The sequence below is a fragment of the Scardinius erythrophthalmus genome (assembly GCF_964197995.2).
Source record: "Scardinius erythrophthalmus genome assembly, chromosome: 17".
NCBI classification, from domain to species: Eukaryota; Metazoa; Chordata; class Actinopteri; order Cypriniformes; family Leuciscidae; genus Scardinius; species Scardinius erythrophthalmus.
Window position 1 is genome coordinate 16703411 of NC_138237.1, and position 19624 is coordinate 16723034.

Below are 19624 nucleotides of genomic sequence, written 5' to 3' on the forward strand. Positions count from 1 at the left end.
TAACACAGCACACTGGAGCACATTATCAAGATGCCTTCTACAGGGGCTCAGGGAAAAACAATCACTTACCGCATGCCTACCGCATATCCCATCAATCATGTCACAGTTGTTCCATGGTGAACAATTGACTTTTTCATTTTCTTTCCGCGTTTTACTCTTTCTCGCTGCTGCTTTTTTCTCAGATTAGGTTTGAGCTGGGCTCAGTTTTATGTTAAATATACACTGTAGTCAGTTTCACTTAACCTGTCTGAACCTTTAACCACATTACTAAACTTGAACAGTAAGCTTTTTTCCTTCCTTACTTGTGCTGTTGTTATTTTGCATGTATCTGATCTTCTTTCCCCAAATGACCAATATAATTCCAGAACATTTTCATTTTGTGGAATTGCTAACTGGCATTTAAAGGATAGTTCAACTGAAAATTAAAACTTTCATGCATTACTCACTCCCATGTCTTTCCAAACCTTACTGATTGAAAAGAAATCTCAAATTAAAAAAATTAAATAAAAGTCAGTGGGGTCCAGTGTGGTTTTGGACCAAAACATATCTTCATGTTCCACAGAAGAACATCATTCTTAAAGGTTTGGAAAGACATGAGTTAATAGTGACAGAATTTTGTATTCATTAACAAGCCAACCATATTTCATAATCAAGTATCTTTTAGCTTTTGATGTCTTTTAGCTAAACGACACTATAAATGGCTTTAAGAACGTATGATGAAGACATTCTCATCTATATCAGCACATTGGAAGCCATTGTTCCATTGAATGCCTTATCATTACTCTGGAAAGGATTGTGAAACAGAGCTGTTTATATTGTGTGATAACATTTGCCTTAACATATTGCAGGCTTTAGCTTAAAGATTATGTGTACTGGAGGAGAATGATGTGGTAAAAGGCTTGGGAAGGAATTAGCACAGACAGATTTGCTTTGCACCAAGTCTCAGCGCTCTGGATCCAGCGTTCCTCAAGACAGCTCTCTTGTTGGCTTTGGTTTGCAAAAGCACAGTCTTGCAAGTAGATCAGAGAGGTAGGAGATTCACAGCACAATGAATAACAAGTGGATATATCAGTGGAACGCTGATAGATATCAAAGACCCAGCTCATCATTGAAACCCTAATGTACATTTAGATTTTTTACACATTTTTTTAATGCAATTTTGCAAAAGAATGCGATCTTGTCTATGCCAGTAAAGGTATTTACATGCCAAGCGAAATTGAGGCAAAAAATGGTTTTGGTTTCTCTGAAACAGTTTGATCCAGTAAAAGAAAACCGTTTACATGACCTTACATGTCATCAGGTTAAGTATAATCAGTGCAAGTACTCTACTGTTCGAAAGTTTGAGGTTAGTATGTTTTTTTGTTTTTGTTTTTGGGGAAACAAATGTCTCTTTTGCTCACCAAGGCTGCATTTATTGGATAAAAAAAGAAACCTTAACAGTAATATTGTGAAAATTATCACAATTTAAAAACAACTATTTTCTATTTTGAATTATAACTCAATTTAAATTCTTGTGATTGCAAAGCTGAAATTTCAGCAGCCATTACTCCAGTGTTCGGTGATTCTTCAGAAATCATTGTAATATGCTGATTTGGTGCTCAAGACACATTTATCAATGTTTAAGTTTTTTATTTATTTTTTTGGAAACTGTGATGCATTTTTTCAGGATTCTTTGATGAATAGACCCCAAACCTTTGAACAGTAAAGTATATATGCATGTCAAAAAAATAAATAATCTAAGCTATTGTATTATAGAGTGTATGCAATATGCATACAGAAGATGTCTCAATACAGTGTTGTCTTTAGTTTGCACATCAGGTGAAGCTTGCTGTGCTTTGTCATCTTTGATGAAGTATCAAGTTGAGGCAGCCTCGCTGCACAGGCTGAGATAAAAACAAGCGGCGTGCGATCTGTGCCGTGGTTTCTAGTGAGAATAAATTAATTCAGTTGCAACTTTGTGGTTTCATTTCCATAATTCTGAGGATTAACAAATATTTTGTCTATTCGAGCGTCTGTTCCTGGCCCTCATTACACAGTGATGCGCCCCCATAGAAACGTAGGTGGATGGAAGAAACAGAGCAGCTGCATATGTGTAGCACTTGTAGTGTTTCCCATCTGCCTTCATCTCTTTACTCTCTCATTCTCTCTCACACACAGACTTTATTGCAGTTAATTATCACACATGACTATTTGTCTCTGCTTTCCAGCAATAGACCCCTGGGAAAACTTGAGCCCTTGACGGCACATGATTTGAAATAACATCCCATTGGTTGCACTGGTCATTAAAGCCTTCAGTGCTTTAATTGGGAGGGGGGTGCTGGTGTTGTGATTAGGATGGAGGAACCAGGCGTCGCCCCCCTTTGGGCACTTAGCTCCTTTATTAAAGAACCTAATATGCAGTAAGAAGCCCCAATAGATTGTATTTTTCCCTTTTTGCAGACCGGGAAGAAGGGGTAATGTCTTATTGATCCTGTCAGCGTGTAGCTGGCATTAGTGTGCTCGGTAGCCCTTTCCTGCTGTTTGTTTCCAGCTAGTAAGACGCCTCTCCTTGGACCTGGTGTTTACTTTAGACTTGCACAGGGACGAAAGAGACCCTTTCCCCTTTTCTCTACACTCTCATAAGTAAATCAGCACTAACGAAGTTGCACTAAAGGGTTACTTAGCCTAGCAACACATTGTTTTCAAAGGCTCCATCCGTGTTGATTTCATGCTAGTTATAGCATGTACTGCAGCCATGGCAACAGCTATGGAGAAGCACTCACCGTTGGCATGGATACAGGTCACCAGTCCTCCATGGCAAGACAAGAGGAAGCCTTGGACAATGGGATATTTCTACTCTGAGAAAAAACAGGGGAGTTGTTGTTTACTAGGCACTAAAATTAGGTAAAATTAATGCTCCTAATGTTTAAGGGATGTCTGATTTAGGGTAGACTGTGTTTTGCTGCATGTATGACTGATTTACCGATATATAATTTAAGTATCTTATACATGCCAAAGCTGAATTTATTTGATTAAATTCAGTTATAACAGTTATATTGTACAAAATAGAAAAAGCCACCGCTCATCCGTCAATAAAGTCTTGTAGTGAGGTGCTGCTAAACTAAATCATCATTGAAAATTGTACAAATACAGCAGCCGCACACTCAAAAACAGTTATAACAGTTATATTGTGAACAGTTATATTACTATCGCAATTCAAAAAAATATTTATTTTTTTAATATCTTTTACAATGGTCAATAATCTTTTTTTATGAAAAGAAAGCATTTATTTGAAATAGAAATATTTTATAACAGTGTAAAAGTTTGAATGCATCATTGCCAAATAAAAGTATTAGTTTCTTTAAATGTAAATTTTTTTCAATAATTTCTCTTAACCTCTGTTGTCTCCCAATTTTTTTAAATAGTTTATTTATATAAGTGGAGTTGTATTTTCGGTGCCTGCTTTGGTCGTTGTTTAGATTTGTACTCAGTCTTTCTGATGTTGATTAAGACAGGACCAGCAGCACAGATTTCTTCTGTGAGAAGCATAGAAACATTTCATAATCTCTTTAATCCTTTCCAGAGATTTTTTTTAGTTTGCTTGTATTTTCTCACAAGTTCACACTGTTTCTCTCTTTTTCACAAATGCCCCTCCCACCTTAAATTGAAGTGTGAATTTGTGTAAAGTATATTACTAATAGTTGTCTGCATATTTAGCTGGGGTGGAAGAAAGTATTTGACCATTTTATCATTCATTTTTAAATAACTGAAAATAATTCATGAAATACTTGCAGCTCCATGTTTTTGCAGCAGAGGCCAGCTTCAGTGTGCAGTGCTTTGTCTTATTGGCAGCGTGTGTTTGAATGAGCAGAATAACTCAAACACTCTTATTTGAATGACCTGCACTGCCAGTCTCACTGTCATGCTTCAGGGTCTGCTGGCAAAAGGTCAACCCTGCCACATAGCTTTACTGTCGTTTTCTGTTAGAAGCCATTTGAATGGACACAGATCTCCGCTCTAGTTCACCTGTCTGATCTTTCTGCTAGTACCAGAAAGCTGTTTTGTGACAGAGCCAAATGCACTAAGGATTAGTGGTGGGAGTCTTCTGGTACCTCACGATTCGATTCAAATATATTCTTTAGGTCAAGATTCGATTTAAAAATCAATTCTCGATTTTGAATCCAATTTCGATTTGATATCACAGATTTGATTCTAGTTTATTGTTTTGTGTTACTTTTCCTATTTGACTGCGGTAGACAGTTTAATATGTCTTGAAGAAAAAAATCCCACTGAATTAAATGTGAACCTTCCCATTTTAGTCAACCCAATTTTATAATAAATGCAATTAAGCTGACAATAAATAAAAAATAAAAAAAAAGTTTTTGGGGTACAGAAATAAAACTGTATCGTCTTCACTGTATGAATTAAATATAAATTGATACATATTAAAGTGATTCAGTCAAAGGCAGTGAGTGATTTGTTCGCTCGTGCTTCGGCTGTGTGGTCGTCAACGCGAGAAGTGCATTCATAATACTAACGTTTCAATAACTTTTAGTACTGCGAAGTTAAAGAAGTGTAACACTTCAGAAAATAGATTTTTTTAAATTTGTGATTCGATACGAATCGGTTGAAGAGATTCACGATTAAAGGAATACTTCACCTCTGGAAAGATGAATGTGTATTTAAAATAGGTCATTTAAGTAGAAGAAATGTGAAGAAATTTTTGAATTTGGAGCTTTCTAGACTGAGAAAAGCCAGAAAATGTATTTTTGGCTTATGTGGATGAAAGACAACAACTCCCAGAATGCACTTGCTTTGCTGCCCTAGGAGGCCACTCCCAAGCCATGCCTACCGGTAAGAGAGCGCAGTTGAAAACAAACAACAAGGCTAGGCTACTATTGAGACTCCGTGATGAGTTTGCCAGGGATTTCGAGATCGCCCAAAATGTCCGGGATTTAGCTTTTGCGTTCTACAGTCGCCATTCATCATGTTTACTGTGGCGAGCAGTAAGCTCGCGAGGCCGGTGGCGTCATTACTGAGACGCGCCGGTCTCGCATCTCTCACGGAGGAGCGGGAATTTTCTTAGCAATGGTAAAACGCACATCAACCGATCTCTTGTTTAGCGTTCATGTAAACACTACATTCAGATTCACCAATCGGAATGAATTTAGCTAGATTGAAACAAAAGGTGTGCATGTAAACAATGAATGGCGACTGCAGAAAGCAAAAGCCGAATCCCGGACATTTTGAACGATCTTGCCTGCCGGACAAGTCCGGGAAAAAGAGGATGGTAACCTCTACTACTCAGCTTTCTCCTACTACTCAGCTTTCTTCGCAGAACAAAAGCCTGCTAGCTTAGCTTCCAAAGAAAGACGGCTGACACTGTGTACATTCTGTGAGTGAGATCCCACCTCCTATGGGCGGGCTAAAAAAACATGCGGAACAACGCCTTCTACTGGCTGTAGTCTTTAGCCTCTGGCCAGAAAATCCTCCGATGACGCAAAATGAAGATTTTTGCGTCATCTGAGGATTTTTTCCAGACAAAAAATACATAAATCTCTTGTCTCAGGGGGATATGAGGGTGGAAAGCATGGTAATTCGAAAATACTACAGGTTTTCTACTAATACAAAGCTTAATGCTAAATCCTGAAGTATCCCTTTAATATGTGAATCGATCCCCCTACCGAGGATGCTCAAAAGTTTCATTATTTGCCAATTCTGTATCCCTAAAGCAAAGCAAGAGCTCATTTTAGCATTCTGCTCATTTTAAACAGTGTCAGGATGTTGTGATTTGGAGTGTGTGGGGGTAGAATATTTCCAGCTGTACATCTTTAGGCAATACATTCATCTTAAGTGATTCAATAAGAACAGCTCTCGAGTGAGACGGCAATTCTGCTGGTGTGTCGGGCTCTTAAAGAAATTGATGGAGGATCTGTGCAAGAAGCAGATATAATAGCCTATGGTTAAGCCGCCATTACATTTAGTCTTTTACTTTGTTTTGCAGAGGGCACAAGAGAGCATGTGTGTTTTCTGCAGGATGTGTCTTTCCTGTTAGCCCTGTTTGCTTTCTGGACAGATTGGCAGGAGGGGCCAAAGTGATTGAGTGTAGCCATGGCTACTGTATGAGTGTGTCGCCATGGTGATCCAGCCTCTTGAATGGATACATAGGCAAGATTTAGGTTGCTCAGAATATCCTCAAATGAATATTTCCCACCTGGTAAAATAACAAGGTGTTCCCCAAGGGTCAGTCTTTTTATTTACTGTACCTGTTGAAAATAATAAATTCTAAAATTGGGTCAAATGTGCATTTTAGGCATTAGGCAAATGCTCTTATTCATTATGACTTAGTGTTTATGTTTACATTAGTGTTGCTGTGGTTAACCCCCTGAGGTTGGCTATCGCGACGGTGCGATAGGCTAGTTTTTTTCCTTATCAGTGCAAAAAAGAATCAAAATACTAATATTAATTTTTATCTTATATGCTTGTGTTATGCATCAATCGATCCTGTTAAGTGTGTATTATTTTTGTGTATACTCACAATAAAAGCAAAGTGTTGTGCTTTTTGCCAAATAAAGGAAAATAAACATGATGTGAGTTCTGCCTTCTCTCTGTCAGTGAAGTCAATTCTGAAACGCGTCCGAAAATGAACCATAACTCAGCGAATACTCAGTCAAACAGGCATACAGACACACAGGCATGAAGCTTGAATTCTCTTCTTTTAAATGAAGTATTTTTTTATAAAAAACAAATATTCTCTGTTTATGTAATCTGTATGAAAAGAGCGAGATGTCAGTCCTTCTCATCTCAGCTAATTATTTTTAATTTGACCCCGCCCACGGAGAGTGCACTCTATTCAAACGCAAATGAATGAGGCAATCCATGCAAACTGTGAACGCTCCCATATCAGCTCGAGAAAATACATCAAGTTTATTCAGATCATTGTACTTGTTTACACTGTCTCGCAGCGCTGTGAGGAATAATACTATCATAATAATAATAATAATAATGGAAAATGTACCTCAGAAGTGCTGGTATTTCGAGGAGCAAAGGATGGAATATTGTAATAAGTTTTTTTCATTCTGAAGTGAATCGCGTTTCTGTGTATGAATGAATGAACGGCAGAGATGCGCTGTTTACCACAGCTCGCAAAAAGACAGTTTAAATTTGAATCGCGTTTCTGTGTGTGAATGAATGATCCGCTTTTAGCAAACTATATTGCTATACTGAGATGAGTAAAAATCGACTGAAATATGTTGAAATAAAATGTAATTGTATAAGCAACGTATTAAACTGCAAATTAACATTTATATTCCTTATAATAAAAACGAAATACCTATGTTACAGACATATGAAAGACAACATTTCGTTGACTAGTTTTGGATAGATTATATATTTTTACTCTAAAATATCTGCCACCTCAAATAAGCTTTTGTTTGCCAATTTTTGCTAATGTTAAATATATTTTTTTTCAATGTAGGCTATATTCAAAGTAATGAATCCTTAACTTTGAAATATGTATGATAACATGCATACTTTAGTTTTTACAAAGAAAGATTACACTTGAATTGTTGTTGTAATTGTAACCTTTTTAATAAAAAAAATATATATTTACAAGGTAGATGTAAACAAATTTTAAAAGGTAAATATAAGCCTTTAATTTAAATAATTTTTATTGTGTTTTATTATTGACAAATTTGGGGAGAGGATACATATTCCAAAACTGAAAATACAGTATGAGAATTAACTGCACAATTACTAGACATGTTTTCCTTGGATATTATACAATTTGCAAGCACAATTTGTGAAAAAAAAATAAAATAATAATAATAATTGAGAAACTGTGAACCAACTTCCAACTGTGAACCAATGCTCTTGCATTCTTTCTTGTGGCTCAGTGACACACCTGAATGAATGGCTCATTAAGTATGTGGGCCCAATTGTCTCCTCAGGTGTGAACCACTAAATATGCATGATGGTGTTGGATCGTTGACGCCCTTTGCGCATATTGCCTTTCCAAACAAAAAGTGTTTTACAAGATTTAAATCAATGTATTGTTTTATGATTAGGCAGGATGATTTTCACATCATTTTGAAGAAAAAACTCTAGGCAAAAACTCTATTGGAGCCTTTCATATCATAATACAGTGACAAAATGTCAATGTAGAAAAAAATATTATAAAACATTGAACACTAATCTACATTATTTTAATGTTGCTGCGGGACAATGTGAGACACCTATTAAATTCAGTATATTATTTTAAATATTATCATTACTATAGTAGAACGAGAAAACACGTAAATATTTTAAATATTATCATTACTATAGTAGAACGAGAAAACACGTAAATATTATGGTTCTAAACCAAAAAGATGGTTTAGAACCATAATATTTAATAATGCACAGACCACAACTGGCCAACAAATAATGATAATGAAATAAAAATAAATGATGCTTCTTAAGAAAGGAACCAAAAATAAAAAATAATAATAAAAAATATAGATACACTCTTTGTAGAGCAAATTAAAATGATAAAACTGTCACACACCTTCACAACTGTAGACATACTGTAGCCTAAGTATTTTCTTCCTCACAAAAGTAATCAGTTTAACAAGAAGTGCTCTCAATATAATACTGAACAATGTGCAGGTCCTATGGCTGAGAGAGAGCCTACTTGGATGAAAACCGCTTCAGTGAGCTCAATTATAGTAACGCTATATACGGTAACGGCGTTGTATCAGGGAAAACAGTAATTCGTTTGATTACTCGTTACTGAAAAGGATAACACTGTTAGTAGCACCTTTTATTTATAACGCAGTTATTCCCATCACTGATCATGCCATTTCAGTCTGTCACAATGCGGTGCTGCGCTTTGTTACATTGAGCTTGTACCAATGTCCAAAGTAAAGTTACAGTGCAAAAGACAAGGAAATGTTACAGGATGTGCCAGAATTACATAATGCTATCATTTTCATTATTTGTTTTTGTTTGTTTTTGTTCTCTTTTGATTTTATTTGTCATTCTGGCGACATTGTCTATCAGTCGACATCTCAAAAAATGCTGGTAAGTTTATTTATTTTTTATAAAAGTACTGAGCCTGATTGCACACATTTTATTCTCTGTTGGTTTTATTATTTTTATAATTATCTTCATCTCTTTGATTGCCACATTGTGGCCATTTTGGCTCTTTATTGACACACTGCTGCTTTGTGAATGCAATGGATTGGGGTGAAGGTGTTAGAGGGAAAACACTGGTGTGAAACCTCTGTCTTAAAGAGGAGGCTTAGTGTACAATCTGCTCTAAGTGAGCTTTAATATACCTCCTCTACCGCTATAGCTTTCCACTCCACCAATCACACTTTCACTCGTTTTTTTTCCTTGTCTTTTACAACCTCCAACACCCTGGTGTGCATGCCTTTCAGAGTTTGTCACTGCGTATTGTTGTTATCATTATTTTGCAATTGAAAGGCACAATTCAAAGTTTTTCAATTTCATCTAGATTGATTTTTCATTGTTTCGTGCATTTTCAGTTGTATGGTGAATGATTCATGCTTACCGCAGGAGGCGGTGCGGGAACACATGGAGTTTGCACATTCTGCTTCGCTCGCATAAATACATTGCTGCGATGGTTTATGACTGTGTGCCTTGACGCATTTCATTGGAGACTTAAATGGGGATTTGATTTTGTTTGTGCCACCTGATCTCATTTTGTTTGATTGTTTTCGATTGTCTTGTCGATTTTCTTTTTGTTTTTGTTCTTGAATGCCAAATGCATGAATTACTTGACGCCTGAAAGTCAAAATTTTGATTAGCATCATTTTAACTAATGTTTAATTTTTGTACCATCAGGCTGCCTTTTAATTAATCTTAATTTAAAACCCTTTTAATAAATACAAATCGTAAAACAATCATCAGTATACAGGTGATGGATGTTTTTCCTATGATCACACTGTGCTGTGGGAACCGTTGTAATATCCTGCTGTGTGCTGCGGTACACTGAATATATGGTGTTGAATACCTTAATTATTATGTTAGCCTGTACTTTGATACTCATGATCTATATCATTCTCAGTAGGACAGTACAGAGTTGGATTGTTAGGTGGGGTTACAAGCCACAGAGCTGCAATAAAGTGTGACGTCCTTACGGCAAAATTCAGTCATGAGCTCAGCTCTTTCTATAGGAGAGGAACCCAAGTATGGACTTAATTCCTAACATATTAAACAAACCAAGACCTCCCTTTCAGAAAAAAAGGCTATGCTAATAATTTAAAGAAGCATAAAGAATAGAAAGTTCTTTTTTTTGTCATCACTTTATTTGATTTGCATGCACTACTGTTTAAACATTTGAGGTCAGTAATATGTTTTATATATATATATATATATATATATATATATATATATATATATATATATATATATATATATATATATATATATATTAGGGCTGGGAATCGATTAAAAAAAATTAACTAATTAATTGCACAATTTCTGTAATTAATTGCAATTAATTGCGTTTCCCCCAAGCTTGTAATCATCAATATTTAAAGGAATAGTTCACTTTAAAATGAAAATTCTGTCATCATATACTCACCCTCATGTTGTTTCAAACCTGTATGAATTTCTTTCTTCTGCTGAACAGTTTCTGGTACCATTGACTTCCATAGTATATATTTTTCCTACTATGGAAGACAATGGGACCCAGAAACTGTCTGGTTACTGACATTCTTCTAAACATCTTCCTTTGTGTTCAGCAGAAGAAAGAAATTCATACAGGTTTGAAACAACATGAGGGTGAGTATATGATGACAGAATTTTCATTCTAAAGTGAACTATTCCTTTTAACTTAGAATCACCTAATTAAACAACACAGGGGAAAAAAAGGAACAGAAAATAGCCCTATATTAAAATATTAAACATCAATATATCAATATATTATTCTTTTTCAATAATCAATCAACATAATCAATTTAACATATTATTATTATTATTTTTATTTTATTTTACTAATTATCAAAATAAAATAGTCCTACTATTATTACCAGAGCATGTGATCAGAGCAGGTCATTTTACCATTGTTGCCCAGCATGGCTAACCCAGCTCAGCAAACAGAAGTCTACTGAGAAATTTCACGTTATTTGAGTGGACTTTACTTTTCCAGTGCTCAGTACATGATCGAAGCGTTTGGGCCGTTAACGACAGAGCCGCCGACACACACACACACACACATACATACACGGAACGGAGAGCGCCGCTGGGCCGTTAACGACAGAGCGCGCTGACACACACACACACACACACGGAACACAGAGCGGAAAAGACCCGCTCATGAAAGCTGCGCGAGAATGAAACCTGATCGCCGAACATGGAGGGGCGGGACGGCATATTTCGTCCTTTTCAGCCGCAACAGGAAATCATTAAAATGAGGCCAAAAAAAAGTGCTGCGTTAATTGCGTTATTTTTTTTAACGCGTTAAACATTTCAAATTAATCGCAAAGATTAACGCGTTAATTCCCCCAGCCCTTATATATATATATAATATTTAAGTGTTTTCGACAGATGTCTCTTATGTTCATAAGCAAAACTGTAATATTTTGTAAAATTATAGCAATTTAGAAAAAGTCATTCTAATATAATGATTAAGGACTCAAGAAACATTTATTATTATCAATGTTGAAAACAGTTGTGCTGCTTAATATTTTTGTGCAAACTTTGATAATTTTTTTCAGGATTCTTTGTTGAATATAAAGTTCAAAAGAACAGTGTTTACTGTTTATTTGAAAAGGGAATCTTTTACAACATAAACTGTCACATCTTTACTGTCACATTTCATCGGTTTAATGTGCCCTTGTTGAATAAAAGGATTTATTTCTTAAGAGAATCGTGCTGACCCTAAACTTTTGAACGGTATATCTTAGTTTTGTCATAATTCCATTTTTCTCTTTTCTCTCCTGTAGTCCACTCCATTGCATCTGGCAGCCGGATACAACCGAGTTCGAATTGTTCAACTTCTCCTACAACATGGCGCTGATGTTCACGCTAAAGACAAAGGGTAGGTCTGCTTATGTCTCTTTTTTTTTTTTTTCTTACTTTACTTTTTTACTTTTAAATAAAGATTGTTTCCATTAGCTATTTTGCTATTTTCACTCTGGTAAAAGCCTTTTTAGCCTTCCCTTGTCCATATATTTCTTAAAGTAAAAGCCCATTTTGTGCATAAATGATTTTTTATTTATTTAGTTATTTAGTTTAGTTATTTTTTTCTGTTCTTGCAATCCTCAGTGGTCTTGTTCCTCTGCACAACGCCTGTTCATATGGACACTATGAGGTTACAGAGCTACTGCTGAAGGTAAGGACAAAAACCTGAGTGAGTATGTATGCATATATTTGAATGTGACCTGTATGGAAGACAAACAACACTGTTCCATTTGAGCAGCATGTACTGATGCACAATGCAATGAAGCAACATGTTAATCTGAGGTTTTGTCGTAACTAGTTGCAACTGTCAGTCACTTGGATCCTGTCTTGTCACAATGAATAGTCAGCCCACTATATCGTAACCCAGCCTCAGTGTCCTGCTCCACATATATCTTAAGCGTGTGTGTGTGTGTGTGGGTGTGTGTGTGTGTGTGTACATGTTCCACACACATATTATATAAACACAAACTTTTATGTTAGAATCGATTAATTGCTTTTGATTGATTTGGCAGCACTAATTTAAACAAAATAAGTTCCTATTGGTTGTATTTTTTCCATGCTACAGTGTTTTCGCCATCACTTATTTTAGCATTATTTATAAACTATTATAGTTTTTAATTGTATTTTGAATCAGCTTTTAGTTTTATCATTTTAGTTTTCATTTGAAGTTATATTAATTCTGTTAGTTAGTTAGTAATTTTAGTGCTTCAACTTGACCTTATTTAAACATTTCTACTTTTCATTTAGTTGACATTTTTCGTCTAACTAAAATTTATATTTTATTTTATTCCAGCTTTTAGTTAACAAAAACGTTTTAGTTTTTGTTAAAGTTAATATCCCTGGCTTAGTTTACTTTATCTTCCAGCCCAATAAGAAAGTGACATCTTCAATGAATCTCCTTCATTTTTGCATATGCAGCTTCATTCTGCATGTCTTGTCAAAGTTCAGTTTCTCTCCCTTGAGACAGAATGTTCACAGAGTATGGCCTTTAAGTCCAGCTCACTTTATTTACAAAGCTGTTATATGGAACACTATGCTCACGGTGTGTTCTCCCATGCTTGCTGTGTCAACAGAGCCCTGTGGAGCAGCCAATCTGTCTCTAGAACAATGTTTGGAGTTTGATACACAGCAGAGCAGAGTATTCTCAGTCTCTTGAGAGCTTATCACAAAATCACTAGCTCCCCAGATCTCATTAAGCCCCCTCAATCATTATCTTAGATCAAATGTACCTTACAATGATCAGAATACTATTAACCCTCTGAGGTCTGAGCTGTTTTCTGGGCCCTGGAGGTGTTCTGACATGCTCTGACATTTGTGGTTATTTCTGTTACTTGTGACATTTTCATGGCTAAAGTCTAATTACACTGTATTCAGCACAAACTCTGCTACAATAATATATCAACAGCATGTATGTAAAAGTTTGTAGTTTTGAGATAATGACATTTATGCGTGGTTTGTGAAAATACAAAAATAAATTCTCACTGAAATAAGGTCATGAAACCCATACTGATTATTTCTTCACAAGACTTTTGAAAATTGTATCACGTAGCCTAGAATATTTGCTCTAAAACTATGTGAGAATCACCCTGACTGCTCATTCAGAGAAGACAATATATTGATTTAAAAATTTTACGACGTGTTTTGTGTTAGAAAGCAATATGCGAAGGGGCGGATCACCTCATTAATATGAAAGCTTTCCACACCTGAGAAAGACAAAGAACCTCCCTAATGGCCCTATTAGGAGCTTATCAGGGCCCATCATTCTGACCAACCTTGCACAAAGAATGAGGAGATTTAAAAAAGAATGGCTTTTAAAATTGTTTGGATTTATTTACAACACAACATAATCTAAAGATACATAACAAAAAAGCACTTATTGAAGAAAGAGACCTTTGTGCCATTCCTAAAAACATTGTACATACCTTTCATTTTCTAAGGTGTTTGATTTTCACTTTACCATGTTCATGTACAGAGACATGTACTGTGAATGTTGAAGTCAGCAGGACTCAGTGGCATCTGGGCCCTGAAAAAAAAAAAAAAAAAAAAGTGAACATACTGATATCAAGAGAAAGGCCTGCACGATTTTGGGAATACATTTTAGATTTTTCTTGTTAAAATTGCTTTTTAAAATTCACAGAATACACACACACACACTCACACAAATGTTTCCAACAATATATAATGAACACCAGGTTTGTTGTGCCTTGTAGGTATAGGCTATGCGCAGTGCTGCATAAAATAATAACAATATAGCAGCCTATATATATTTTCAAAAAGATTTCAGTAACAACTAAGCTAGAGAAAAATATATTGATTATCATGTTACTTCAAATGTTTCCATTCGTTATGATGATATGAAATGAGATAATAGTAAAAACATGAAGCCGTTTGGAGCGTTTTGCTTTTCCAAAATATGATACATTCAAACGCGATCGCGATCAAAAATATGATACATTAAAACGCGATCGCGATCAAAAATATGATACATTAAAACGCGATCGCGATCAAATATAAAACATTATGGTTAGGCCTACCATATACATATCTACGTTTGAGCAGATATCCACAAACACAGTAACAGTAAACACGGGTCTAAATATTATAATATTCAACATATATCTAGCAACAGTTCAACTGCAATGTGAAATTTATGCAACAATAGCAAACTAATATGTAAGAATTTCTTACCTTATCTTTCTTGTCTTCAAATATCGTTCTTCTTCTTCTGATATAAATCCAATGTAAGCTCAGGCACGTCTTTCAAACTCGACGAAAAGTGAAGTGAAGTGTTTTGTTGTTGAGGTAATGAGGGCGATCGCGTTCCATGTGGAAATTTGCATGTGAATATCTTTTGCGCGAGTGGGCGTGGCCAAATTAAAAATAATTAGGAAGCGTTTGAGAAGCTGGAAATCTTGTTGGTTTTATACAAATTACTTAAACAGAGAATATTTGTTTTCGTTTTGAATCCGATCATTTAAAAGTACACACTTAAATGTTTATAAAGGTGTATGGCTCATAAATGTGTGACAAGTATTCGCTGAGTTTTGTTTCAGTTTATAGACGTGCTCAAGAAAAAAAAGTTCACCGCGACGGAGAGGCAGAACGCGCACACTGTTTATTTTCTTTATTTTACAAAAGCACAATGTTTTGATTTGATTGGAAGTGGACACATACAAAAGTAGAAATACCACAGATTCTTTTTTTATATTTCTTTTTTCTGTATGACCATAAATGACGGAGAAATTTAAGTTTATAGTGCTACAATGTGGAGAAAATCCAGCAAAACGCGCCGGCGCGTTTGTCGACCTCAGAGGGTTAAGAATCATTTTATTTGACACAGATGCATTATTCTGAACACCTGGCGTTATCTCAATGTTTCTGAGTTCCTTAGCAGCTTTTGTTTCACTCCTCTCACTTGCAGTTCAAGAAAAAAAAAAACCTCTCTCCGGCTCAAGAAGTGTTTTAAAGGGGTAATTAACGCAAAAATGATTGACTGACCCTCATGTCATGAAACACAAGAAGAGACATTTTTCAGCAGAATGTTTTCCATACAATAAGAGTGGACGGTGACCAGGGACCGTCAAACTCCAAATATGACAAAAGCACCTTCAAAGTAGTCCATACAACTTTGTATTATATTCCAAGTCTTTTGAAGCCATCCAATATATTTTTGTATGAAAAGACAGAAATTTAAGTCATTAACTGATAATCATCTTCACTGATCTCAAATCTCATTCATATTCACCTCTTTTCAAAAATGGCCAATCAAAACGTGTCACGCCTGATGTCATTGATTTTCTTGTTTTAATGAGTTCCCAGAAGCCATTCACTTTCATTGTATGGCATATATCAGTGTGAACTTTTTGTCTAACTTTTTATTTAGCATTTGATGGTAAAAAGACTCTTTTCTTTTTAGAAGATATATGCCATAGTTTTGTACTGTCTACCCCTGCCTTTGAGTGCAAGTTGATGTCTCCCTCCTGGAAAACTGCCATTTTCTAAAAATGTGTTCAATATTCTTTTCCCTCAGTGCTATTAACTTGGCTTCTGGGGCATAGAATGCTCCCTAATAGATATAAATTCATAATCTATGCTAAAACTGCTCTAACTAGTCAAGTGGAACCACATCGTGTTCTCATCGTATTTGAAAATTAATCCGGGGCCTGTGAAATGCACCATCCTTTTAACGTGATCTCACCATGAATGTTTTTCTGTAGCATGGGGCGTGCGTCAATGCCATGGACCTCTGGCAGTTCACCCCTTTGCACGAGGCTGCCTCCAAGAATCGCGTGGAGGTTTGTTCCCTGTTGCTGAGTCACGGAGCCGACCCCACGCTGGTCAACTGCCATGGGAAGAGCGCTGTGGACATGGCCCCGACCCCTGAACTCAAAGAGAGGCTCACATGTGAGTTTACCTTTTCTTTTAATTAAACTGACCCCACTCACTTTTGGGATCAGTACAATTTTTTTATGTTTTTAAGAGAATATTCTTTGGTTCCCCAAGGCTGCATTTAGCATGCCAATTTTAAACAATTAAAATAAGTGCAAAACTGTTTTCAATTTTAATAAGTCTTCGCAGGTAGTATTTGCGCAAGAAGGTACCTCACAAGACTGACTTCTGAGGCAGCATAACAGCTTAAATGATCTATAACAAAATAAAGGGAGTTTTGGTGATAACTAAGCGAATATTTAATTACTACAATACTAATTTCTCACTAGAAATGACATCAAAAGTGGAAAACATTGGTCGAAAAAGTCCTGTACATTTACACACAAGCTGCTCACCCAACCGCAACTTTCAGATGCTATTTTTTATTTTCTTAGCTTAAGGCCGTGTGTCCACCAAAGCATTTTTAGCAAGCTGAAAACGCCTTGCTGCGGGTGCTTGAACTATTCGGTGGCACAGCATTTTTTTTTATCAGTTGAGACGCTGTATGTGCTTCGATATGGAATATCCACGTAACTGTTCCTAGTATCTTATTTTTAAATAGTTTGTTTCTGAATATAAAAAATTAAACACAATGTAACGTACTTGCTCTGGCTCTAGTTTTGGATGAAGAGATGTGCTGCTTGTTATTTATCGCTTTACAAGCTGGATGTGGTGGTCGGTTGGAGTGGTATTTGTCCCGCCCCTCCTCCACTGTGATTGGACAGATGGGTAAAAAGTGACAGTGATGAGTGCTGTATTTTACCCAAAGTTGAACATTCTTCAACTCTCGGTGACCGGGAAAAAACGCTGAGTGTTTGGTGCTAGTGATTGGAAAAATACGCTAGCCTCGGGAAAAAAGCTTTGGTGGACACACGGCCTAACTGTCACGGAATGGAACGCACAGGATTGTGGGATATCACAGGTAGCGAAGGATACATCTTCAAAAATCGACCAGACAAAATATCTCAGGAGACAGGAAGTGAAGCTAGCATTTGATTGGAATACATCCTCCGAAGGCAGCATTTTTAAGCTTTCAGATACAGCCATTATCTTTTGTATCTTCATAAATGTCTTTTTGATTACTTTAATATCTTACTGAATAAAAATATAAATTTTAAAAGTATCAAAAAAAGTATTAACGTTTGAACCATATAAATATATGTAAATTAGTTCTAGGATCTCAACAAATGTTGTTGTTGTTGTTGTTTACCAAAACTAAAACAATTAAAAATGTATTGTTTTTATTAATTGAAATAAAGATAAAGTAAAATATAGATAGTAGCGGTGAAACGAACATTAAAATGTTGCTTTGTTAACTAAATGGGGGAAAAAACTAGATTAAGTACTTGTTAAACTAAAACTGAAATAAAAATAAATTTAAGCTAAATGCAAAAAAATGACAAGCACACACAACAAAATTACCTAAGATTCAATTACATTTTCCGAAAAAAAAAAAAAAAAACAACAAAAAAAACATTATTTGAGGCTGGACTATATTGTGAGTTTAAGGCTCGACAGGCTTTGATGCAACTTCTTTTGTTGTCATTATATTCACAGTATGGCATATGTTGCCTTACAGCTAGAGCTGCACGATTAATCGTTAAAAGATTGCAATCTCGATTCAAACACCCACGCAATCTCAATCCTAAATGACAACGGTTCACCTGTGTCTATTAAACATTTGACAAAATCACACCAGAACATTCCGTACTAATCTGCGTTGGTGCCGCTGTTTACCCAGAGAGAGCAGTTGTCACTTATATGTATGAGGCAGCTTCGCAAACATTGTTTTCAACCACACAGTGTCGAAATTTCTGTGCTACAAATATTAAGTACTGGGATAAAAATGTATACAGTAGTCAACATTTGAATTGGATCAAAAAAGTTAATCAAAGTTTCCCTAAGAACGGGTATTGTTCAAAATTCATGTAAAACTTTGATGAAAGGTTTTGATCCATTTCAAATGTTGACTACTGTAGTTCAGATATAAACACTGATGTCTACGGTAGCAATCAAAATAAAGTAAATCACCTTTTGAAATTAACTTGAAATTAATAAGTGACTGTTAACAATATTTGAATCATTAATTAAAGAGATTCGTTCAAAAAATGCTAATTCATCCAGTAATAAAACAAGTGAAGTATGAAGTGGAGTTGTTGAATCATTCATTCAAACCCATTAAAAAAAGAAGAAATTCTTTCAAATTAATTAAACATTTTTAAATAGACGGAAGCAGTTAACATTTTGTCAGAACTTCTAGTAAATTATATGCCATTTTGTTTAATTGTCTGTTCAGAATCGTGACACCTATGTGAAACAAAAAAATCGTGATTCTCAATTTATCCAGAATCCAGTTCTACTTACAGCTTATACAAAACAACCTTGTTCCTTATTGCTTAAGCGTGAAGTGAAGACAACAGACCGGGATCTTTCACCATTGCTCTGCATAAGTGGCATCAGATCCCAAAAAACTCATCGCACTTGTTTCCCTTACAAGTGTAAGTGAGCTAGACGCAACTTTTTTTCTGCCTCTTTGTTTCTGCCACATTCTCGCTGGCATTGAGACAGACGCATCAAGGTTTTGAGAAAGACGCCTTTAAACCTACAATAATCTCATTCTGCATTATTCAAGCGCAGTAGAGGCTGAGTTGCAGTGTGCTGATGAGGTTGGCAGGCGACGTTGTTGTTTATTTTGCCTGTGAATTCTCCATCTGTCTTCTCCCAGTGTGGGGTGGAGTGATGTAGTTCTGACTGAAACTTTACACAATTTGCTGTGTAAAGATTTTCCTTTATGTGGAATTTATGTTGAGTTTGAGCCTGTGCTGTGAGTATTCTAGGATGTTAAAAGATATAGTACAATTTGCCAAAATCTGTATCATGTCACATGTAGTTGTTCAATCAGTGTTTCAACTGTGGAAAGGCATCAATAAAACAGCTTGCAAAGAATGTCATATAATGTCTCATTTACCTCAGCAAAGCCATTCAATGATCAAAAACTCATTAGTCAGCTAGAAAATGAACTTAGAGA

The 19624-nt window shown here is 35.7% G+C and overlaps 1 protein-coding gene across 4 annotated transcripts in view; it reads left to right on the forward strand.

Annotated features, from left to right (window-relative positions):
- Positions 1 to 19624, forward strand: part of tnksa (tankyrase, TRF1-interacting ankyrin-related ADP-ribose polymerase a) — a 108855-nt gene that overhangs the window by 55620 nt on the left and 33611 nt on the right. For 2 of the 4 annotated variants that reach the window (XM_081391749.1, XM_081391747.1), the window contains 4 exons: positions 9019 to 9039; positions 11931 to 12025; positions 12253 to 12319; positions 16386 to 16572. In XM_081391749.1, coding sequence (XP_081247875.1) covers positions 9019 to 9039; positions 11931 to 12025; positions 12253 to 12319; positions 16386 to 16572 — 370 coding nt within the window. The remainder of the gene's footprint in view (positions 1 to 9018; positions 9040 to 11930; positions 12026 to 12252; positions 12320 to 16385; positions 16573 to 19624) is intronic. The other 2 variants (XM_081391750.1, XM_081391748.1) reach the window with 1 other exon arrangement.